This window comes from Diadema setosum, chromosome 2, assembly GCF_964275005.1.
Source record: "Diadema setosum chromosome 2, eeDiaSeto1, whole genome shotgun sequence".
Lineage (NCBI taxonomy): Eukaryota > Metazoa > Echinodermata > Echinoidea > Diadematoida > Diadematidae > Diadema > Diadema setosum.
Window position 1 is genome coordinate 1,764,616 of NC_092686.1, and position 10,132 is coordinate 1,774,747.

The following is a 10,132-nucleotide window of genomic DNA, read 5'->3' on the forward strand; positions in this document are numbered from 1 at the left end:
ATGACCGACTACACAACCTTGGCCCGAGTGTGTGTGCTTGTGGGCTTGTGGGTGCAACGTGCGTGTCATGTCAGTGCGCCCCTGTGTAAGTTTCGCCTGCGCAGCATGCAGCGAGCGAGGAGCGTGGAAAGGTGTGTGGGCGGTGTCGTCGGGGTCGCTGAGCTGGACCAACCGCACAGAAGAGATTTGCCGTGGTTACCGGCAAATGCACAGTGTACATAAAAACTCCAATATACACAGCGGCAATCTGATTCTGGGTGAAGTAGGTCTACATAAAGAAGGGAAATTTGTGTCACCTCGGTATCGCGAACTGGTTCTTTCCCCAAGGTACCATGCCGAGCCAAACATCTGTCATCATCTGGCATGATTCGATCTAAAAAGCTGCTCAGCTACCGAGCCCCAGGTCGTCTGCTGTTACGGAGAAATCTGACTCACCGACGCGAGGCAAACTTCAGCGCTACAGCACAGGGCGGAATCTGAAGTCTGAAACGATCTATCCCAGATTCGCGCGGCTGCTAAGCCGGTGTCTGTCTTTATTTGGGCTTTTGGTAAAGTTTACACCAGAATATGGCCAGCCAAACCAGTTTACATGATGGAGAGGAAGCAACCACGATGAAAGGGTCTTCTTCAGATGAGCAGCCGGTCTTCGAAAACTGGATGCGAGACTTGCCCGAGAAGCTGCACAACGAACCCCTGAAGAACATCGCGATCCCAGGTGAAAGAAGACGACCCGTGTTTGGTGTGTGCTGCGGTGTGGTGGCTGTTTTGTGTTGTCAGGGCTTGTTAGCAGGGATGCGGTTTACTGACTCATTCCCATCTCAACATATTGAACACATCATTGATTAGTAGATATATTTTCCATAATGACAAAGCAGTTTCACATTATTTGATGAAGGTTTAGATAAAAGGCTGAGTTTACTGGGACTTTGATGATGAATGTAAATTTTTGTGAGATAATCATTTGTTGTTCCTTTATTTTCTTGAATTTAATAGCAGTTTACTTATCATATTCCTTGTATCAAATCATGAATGTTTCATTGACAATGATGTATTAAAAGGCCAAGAATGGTGATCTAATGATGGAAAATGCACTGTAATGTGTCTTGCTATAGAAAAAGGAAAGTGTAAAAAAGTTATATGTGTGGTTTTTGTTAGTCGCACAGAAACTATGCTGTTGAGTTATTAACTTCCAAATTCAGCATATTATGTTTGTATTCATTCTGTGTGTGTGTGTGTGTGTGTGTGTGTATGTATGTGATATGGGGAAGAGCCACAAATATGAGGGCGGGGTTATCTGTGATTCCATATATGCCACTCCCCATTTTCCTCCCCAACTTCCTCGGCACGCACACACACACACACACACATGGCCTTTAACCCATTGGGGATGGGCTGACTTTGCTACAACACACATTTCCCATAGACACTTGCCCGAGTTTACTTGGGACTCGTCCTCAATGGGTTAAGAATGGCCTAAGTACCACCCCTGCTCAGTGTCTTCTAATGATTTATCTTCAATCTACCGTACAGGATCACATGACTCCTTCAGTTACTTCCTTGACTGCAAATCACCAGTGGCCTCAGGATCCCCCGACACCGTTCGCAACTTGGTATCAGTCTTTGGTGATGCTGCGAGAAAGATTGTCCACAATTGGTCAGTTACCCAGTCCCTGGACTTCCAGCAGCAGCTGCAGCTGGGCATTCGCTACTTTGATTTCAGGGTTTCCTTCTGCCGTGATCGAAATGGATTCTTCTTTGTCCATGGGCTGCATGGGAATGAAGTCTGCGAAGGCCTTAGGACCATCAAGGCGTGGCTTGATGATCACCCCAAGGAGGTGGTGCTCTTAGACTTTAACCACCTGTACGACATGGATGGAAAACATGAGCAACTCATTGTGGCCTTGGAGGAAATATTTTCATCAAAACTCTGTCCCCACATGGAGGTCTCGTCCGTATCGCTTCGCATGTTGTGGGAGAATGGATGGCAGGTGCTTCTGATCTACCACGATAGCATAGCTTCCAGCCGAGGCTGCATCTGGCCCGCTCCAAGTATATTCAGCGTGTGGCCAAATACCACAGAACCGGTTCAGATGGTCAACATCCTCAATGCGTACCACACCAGAGGGAGACCGCGTGACCGATTCTACGTGAGCCAGGGTGTGTTGACCCCAACGGGGACAGCCATACTGCAACACATCAGCAGGAGCCTGAGGGATGTCCTTGCCCGTCCGGCAATCAAAAACACCAAGTTTTTCCTTAAAGATAAAAAAATAGGCCCAGAAGGAGTGAATATAGTCATAGCTGACTTTGTTGAAATAGACCATTTCGTTGAAACCGTCCTTGCACTGAATCACTAAAGCTACAGATACAAGACGCATTTAAACAAAAAAGTGAGATATCTATATGAAGAGTTTGTTTGCAAAAACCGATAAGTCCATTTTTGAAGATTTTGAAGTACGGTCTCTGTCATAAAGTACAAAATAATACCTTTTAAATGATATATTGGTCACTACATATAAAGGTATATTTTTGAAGTTATGGTCAAAAGAAGCAAAAACTTTCTTATTATTCTCTTTATATTTCTTGACATTTAATCGCAAATATCTCCATTTGACAAATATGGACTTATCGGTTTTTGCAAACAAACTCTTCATATGACAATAATACCTAATACTAATGTAATGACCACAAGGCATGATGCCAGAAATGCATGGAAAAATAATTCTATAGCATGAACATTGAATCTGATAGTACTTATCTTCTGCCCATCCCTATAGATTGTGAAAAAGAAATGACTACTTAAATGCTTTAAGGTAATCTTGAAAAGAAGAGAAAAAATGTTTAGGCATAGACTGTATATCTGAGTTTGGATATAAAGCTTGATTTCTGAGATGCATTGATTTGATATTGAGCAATGTTAGTATGTTCATGTTTTTGTGCTGAAATGAGTGGTTAGATGCAGAGTTTGTAAGTTTTATGTAAAGCTTTGTACATCCAGCTGATCAACAGAAATAGTACTGCTTTGAAAAAGATTCTGTTTGCCACTGTAAGCATGTTGTACTAGAGTACCAATAGAGGTTTGTGTTCCTCACAAAAAATAGAATAATCTTGCCCCACAGCCTGTGTTTAAGTAGCATTAATCATAATTGCTTGTCAAAACTTGACAACATGGAACAACATGACAACAACTTTACATGACGTGACGACATTAATTAAAATGTCAAAGCACTGCTAGGGAAACCAATGCGGATTCGGGGAAACATTTGTGATGAGCTTTCCAAAACATCTTGATGGGTACAATGTACTTTATATACCTTGCAATGACAATGGTAGAGGTGTTCTATGTTAACATGTGTAATTGTTTTGTTTTTGTTTTGTTTTTTAAAGCAGCCAATTACTGTAATTTTTATGTTTTTCTTTTTAGTGAGGACAATAAGTATCATAAGCAGCATGAAAAGGTTATGTGATCATGCCTGTTCCTCATATTTGGTATTCAAATTTCATGACATCTAAGACATACTTAAGATGCCTGTCATTCCAAATGTAACCATATCCAAGTAGGTTTTTATAACCTTCACAATTATTTGACCAAAATCTCAGCATAGCAAATTTGTAGGGAAAATGCCAGAATAAGTTTTGAATGTCTTCTCATTTGTTTCAAAACTTTGTAAGATGTTTATAAAAATTGATGTATTGATGCATGCATAAATTCTACACAGACGAACTGGTTAGGTAATGTAATGGCATTACATTGCTACATTTCTTAAATATGTGAGGCTCCCATGTCATCATCCCTGTGCAGTGTAATTTGTTTTGGGTTTTTCAGAATATTGATTTCTCTGCTCAATTGGTTTATGTACTCCATGAGATGTGCAGTTATGAAAATCATGTGGAATGCTCCTTTAATTCTCAGTCTGTACTATGTTGGAACGCACCATGATGAATATAAAATGATACAATGCTACTCAAAGTGTTTCCCTCTGTTCTTGGGGGTTCACATAAAACTCATTTTTTTTTTTCTTGCCTATAGCAACAGAAATGTAGTGCTGTCCATAGTGCACTGTAGGTTAGTGAGCAAAATAATGTCACTAATTGCAGTGTAGATAGGCGTGTACTGTATGTGTTCATCTTGGCATGACACTTTGGCATTGTAGAGGTTATGACTTGACCCGATATTGATTTCTGTATGGTTCACTGTGCATGAAGATAGGATTGTCACTGTGTGTCTGAAGGATAATGTTAACTTGTCTGCTGTGACCTTGGTCACATTGATCATCCGCCCGGTGTGATGTTCCATGAAAGGATGGATGAATGTATACATATATTTGTTCTCCCTCCTTGGCGTGTATGGATGAGGTGTGTTCAAGGGTGAATGCACATTCTTCCTCGTGATATACTTAAGTCTGCCTTCATTTCTGCAATGAAAAGAGAGAAATATGCAAACAGGTGATACAGTGTTCAGATGCAGTTTTATATCGTTACGACTATGTGGAATAAAAAATTCAGAATGAGAAAGATAATCATTTTCAGTGCCAGGCACCATATCTATATCGAAGATTATCGTGATTTGCTCTGGTAGAATGATTCACAAATGTCATTTGTAAGTCTGTTATGGATGTCTGTTCTGAATGACAATGAAGTTGCTATGGCTTTTTTTGGCTTCCATGTCCCAGAGAGACTCTATTTCATATTTAATGGTATGTCTTCCCAAGCCTTGAACAAAGACTAATCATGTAATGCATAAATGGCATAAAGGATAAAAGAACAATATACAGTGTACTACACACGTATGGGAACAAATTTGATAAACTTTTAGAGAATCAACTTATTTAAAAGATTTAATTAGCAATTTCAGGCACCAAACAGAAATTATAGGTTAGTCAGCGCATTATCATTTCCATACAAAAGGTATTTTTTTTTACAGCCACTTGTGTACAGAAATTCCTGGAGCTGGAGTAAAATTCCATGATTTCAAACTCACATTGGGTCTTTCCTACCATACTTACCTGTATTCCTTGTAGATCCATGGTTTGAGCAACCAGATCTATACTAGCACAAACAAAACATACTAAGATTTTCCATTTATGATGTCAGCCTAAGTATTTGATGATGCATCAAAGCCTGAATTTCATTAAAAAATAATAAGTTCTTATAAAAGGTTGAAAGGCTATAAACCTGTTTGGCTTCAGTGCTGTTTTTTATTTTTTGCCTAACAAAATTTGATATGTGCTGACAAAACAATGCACCCGACTCATTGCATGACTCATTGAACCATCTTTTCTTCTTATTTTAGAAATCACCCAGTTATGGCCGGCATCAGTTACTGTGGTTGAGAACTGAAAAGGTCCAAGAACTTTGATACTGGTTCTCTCAGGGTTTATACCTCCTCATGAGAATATGTTTTATACTCACCCTTTTATTACTTGTTGGGTACAGAGTTAATATACAGTAATTCCAAAATACACTGTACTTCCCTTGACAGGAATTTTACCCATTTTTAACCATATGCTTCCAGAAGTACATTTTATGTTGTACAATGTGCCGTCATTCCATGCATAATATATCATTCAAATATTACCAAGAGAGCCACAATTGTGGATCATTTGGAACATTTTGAATGCACACATTTACAATGCACACATATTCTCTTCACTTCTTTCATTTTGTATGTATATTTTCATATCCAATATCTTATGTGATTTGTTTTTCAGCAGCGCAATGAGGATAGTCTAGAAGCATGAATTGTGTGATATTTTGTCATTAAAACATAGATTTAACCATGGTACAACTGATTTCGGTGATATTGGAAGTAAAAGAGATGGCATGTGATACATTATGACGGAGAAAGTATCATCAAAGGAGTTTGCCAAATTGAAGAAATAAAATTATGTCTGACATTTGTATTTCTTTTTTAAGTGGGTTGCAGTAGATAATTCAATGTTTGCATTATTTATTCAAGCTGGTGATGTATTTGCTCATATAGATATGTAGCAACTCTGCGGATGAATGGCATCAGCATTGACATGATGAGCCATGCTTGTTTTATTCATCTCAAATCTTGTCATTCTGTAGATGATGAACAAATTATGTGCAATATCTCAAGTGCATTCGGTATAGTATACATGTACAACACATAACTATTTATTCCATACATTTACTGCATACACATAAAATTAAGAGCCACTTTGTGCTAGTCAGGTTCTGGGACCACTATTTTGAATGTACAGTGTGTATCAATTTCAAAACAAACATGGTCCACTGACAATAAAGTTTAAAACATTTGATTAGAAACAGTGTAAAAAAGAAGTTTGACACACGGTATCTGAAGCCAGCTCTTCCTGTGTGAAGATCATATCAATCGACAAAATGTTGAAAATTCTTATCTTTACAGAAAATATCTGACAACTATGTGCATATTTGTCAGGAATATGCCTTGCAAGGACAGAAGGAAAAATAAGGAAAATTAAGTTATTCATTGTTTTTGTATAATTTACCAAACATATATGTAATAAAGATAATATTATTGACAGATGCTAGTATAATTTGAGAACACAATGATAAATGTTTATAAAAGTTAAGCAGACTTTCAAGTACTGTATAGGAAGCTGTCATAATTATATTCATGTAGAATGATGTACTGAGCAATGGTATCATATTCCAATGTATAAGACATAGCTGGTCAGATTATGCAGTATTGATGTACTCTGTTTGCAGTTTTGTGCAGTTTGCTTATTAATAAAATATCATGCTTTGCAAAAGCAATGTTGTGTGTGATGCAAAAGTTTTGTAATTGGCCAAGGAAGAGGTTGTGAGGGATGGTCAAATCAAGGAGTTGATCATATCCTGTTAATCTGTGTACAAGTGGAGTATTGTTCATATTCACATAGGACCTGTAACATCACTTTGTTTGAGTTTGAGTTTATTTATAACAACAACATATGTACAAGAAAGTTTGAATACATAATTTAACACCTCTTTTGTGTTAACCTCAACATCAATACATAGCACCCATAACTGTCCAAACAATCTAAAAAAACATACTGAATATATAATGGATAAATGATTAAGTAATCTAAAACTATTTATCAAAAAAGAGCTTCTGGTGTGAACATACAATAATTGATGGTAATAATGTACACGAGGTTGCTAAAAACCCAGAGATAGCACAGGTGCTAGTATACAGGTGTTGGTCCTTTAACGCGTGTTACATAATGAACAAATAAATGTGTATAAAAAATGCTATAATAACATTGATTTGTAGTACCTTGTCTATACAGACTTATCACAGTTTAAAAAAAAAACAAGAACAAAACAATTGTTTTTGAGCTATGGGAAAAGAAATATCACTATGTTTTAACAAGAGTTTGGTTTTCTTTTAATCGGTCTTCTTGATAGCGTTTGTCCAATGCAACTGTTTCAATGTCCCAAGAATATGCTCATGAAATGCCAAGTGTACCAAAGTTGACTTTTTTTTTTCTTTTTTTTTCTGGAGTCTTGAGAATGAGTAATACAGCGATACTGTAAATGTGGGATATTTTGTGTGTTTTTATTTTTGTGATATATTAATTCATAATACAGTGTAACACAAATGTGCTGTAATATCATCTCCAAGGTGATAAATCACTGACTACATATAATTCGTCATCGTGGTTCTTGCTTGAGAAATTCGACCACTAATGTGAAAAAGTCTGACAAGACTCAATTAGCGAAATTGCCTGAAAAAGATGAAGACACCCATGCAAACAAAGAAATTTGCACATTTGTAGTTGGGGTTCCTATTATTCGCACAATAGGAAGACATTTCTTTGTTTCCATTTTGCCAATTTAAGTGTTTCTTGCAGTGAAATCAGTTTATTATTAAAGTTTTTTCACAATTTAAAGCATCCTACAAATGATACAAGCAACATCATCAGCACATTGAAAAATATGAGCCTATATACTCTAATCAGAGTATCCACAGTGATATGCAATATGATATAATTATATAATGAAAATAAAAATGTTGTTGCACAAAGTGAGAGTTCAGGGAGACATGGGGTGGGGAATATCATATGATATATATCCAGAGTGGTATACTGCAACGTTACCAAATTTTTACATCATGCTTTCTGGCATTCTTTTTTTAAACCCTTCAGCATCTAGCATTATGCTTGGCATAATTAGGTATTATTAAGTGTAACTGTAGCATAATTTTGCACAGAAATAGAATCAGTGTGCACTGTATGTACTGTGCTTCCTTTTTTTGTATAGTTTAGCTTGTCAGCCTTCTCTTTTCTTTCTTTCTTTTGTTATTTTTTTTTTGCATGCTTTTGAAATAATTGGGGGTCAGATAATGTGAGAACTTTTTTTTTCTTCTTGTCACCCGATTTGGCAATAGAAAAACGCAAGGACCTTTTTACTTTTTTGGGGGGTGGGGGGGGGGGTGGGGTGGCGAGGCCGGTGGCGAGGCTCGTCAGCGCATTTACCGGGGATTCCCCCCCCCCCCCCCGTTTTGCTTACTTCACACATGCACGTACCATGGTTCAAAATGTAAAATAGGACCCTACAGCTCACACAAAGGAACATTTTGATCACAGATCGGCATTCGTTTAAGTCTGAACATCTCTTGATTTCATATCCATAACTCACTTTTTCGACTTTTCGTTATCTTATGAAATTCAAAGAATGTTTGGAAAGGTAAAAATTAATAGCAGTACATGTATTACTGTTGGATCGAGTCAGCTGTACCTATTGTGAATTGATAGTCTTTAAAAATATACCCTTTGTGAAAATTATGAATTATTGAATGAACATTTTCTCATATTATGGCAGGATTTGCTTGTGTTAGCATGGTTTTCTTGACAATCCATGTATCTGTTTAGTTATGAAATATATCTCCTCATTTACTATATCACTTATCTACGATTAATTTAGACAAATTCTATATGCTTTTTCTTCATCATGCTTTTATCGTATCTAAGGAGCGTTGAACGGCAGGTTAGACGGGGCATAGTACGTTGTGCATGACGCGTTTAGCGTAACAACGCGAGCGACACACTCCGATATTACACTCCGGTACAATGTCGCCCTAAATTTACTCGCCCGTAGGCCCACTAGCAGTAGCACAATTTCTGCACTGTCTTATTCAAGTGCTACGTTGATTTATAATTGATTACTAATACGTACACTCATTCTTATCATAACCACTTCGGCATCAACGTGAAGCATAATAATGGTTTATATGATATCTATTCATTTATTTATTTACTAGTATTGCTTTTACTTTGACGTCGGTTTTGCCTGTCTGCTGTGACTGATGAAATAAAAATTCAATGTACCAGTTTCACAGCTACTAATATAACCTCTATACTGTATCTATGGAGACACAGTCTAAACCCCCTCCCAGGAGTGGTCGGGGATTCTGTTTACAGAGAATTTGCGTCGAAAATAGAAGAAATATTGGCCTGCTAGTGTCTGCTACCCCCCCCCCCCCCTCAGCTCCCCTCCCCGTTGTCCGCGCCTTCTGCCTTCCACACAATTCCCCCATACACCTTGGCCTTTGAGTGTCTCTCCCCTCGAGTCCCTCTTTCTCTCTCTCTCTCTCTCTCTCTCTCTCTCTGTCCAATATTATGTTTTCCTATCCAGTGTTACAAAATGACGTTATAAGAAGGGATGATAGATACTACTGAAATAAAATGTATCAAAAATGCATTTCATTTCATATCTATCATCAATGGGGCCCTGATACAAGTTATACGGCCATGGATTAGGGTCAGACTATCAACAACGCTTTGGAAAATGGTCAGATAACGACAAGGTTATTACAAGATTTAAAGGGACTATTTATATGGAGGAAGCATTGAAGCAATAGTTATTTTGGCCTATAAAGTGGGAGCCTGCAGCAATTATGATTCTGATTTTACACGGGCCCTTCACTAGAGATCAACAAAGAAGTCACTTATATAAGTGCAAATCGTCGGCCTCATGCCAAAAGGGCCCTAACAGTGTACAAAGTATGTGGTGTTAAAGCCCTTTTGGCATGAGGCCGACGAAATTCTATAGTAATTATAATAGGACCTATAGGTTCACGGTATCGTTCATAAAGGGATCGTCTGTATGAGTTTTGGCTGAGACCTAACTTCAGGTTTCTAAT

At 37.8% G+C, this 10,132-nt stretch overlaps 1 protein-coding gene across 1 annotated transcript; it reads left to right on the top strand.

The window, feature by feature from the left end:
- The first annotated feature begins 356 nt into the window (after positions 1-356).
- On the top strand, positions 357-2,357 carry LOC140238788 (PI-PLC X domain-containing protein 3-like). Its single transcript, XM_072318688.1, has 2 exons — positions 357-715; positions 1,531-2,357. The coding sequence occupies exons 1-2, from the start codon at positions 568-570 to the stop codon at positions 2,355-2,357; spliced, it is 975 nt and encodes a 324-aa protein (XP_072174789.1). The 5' UTR covers positions 357-567.
- The last annotated feature ends 7,775 nt before the right edge of the window (positions 2,358-10,132 follow it).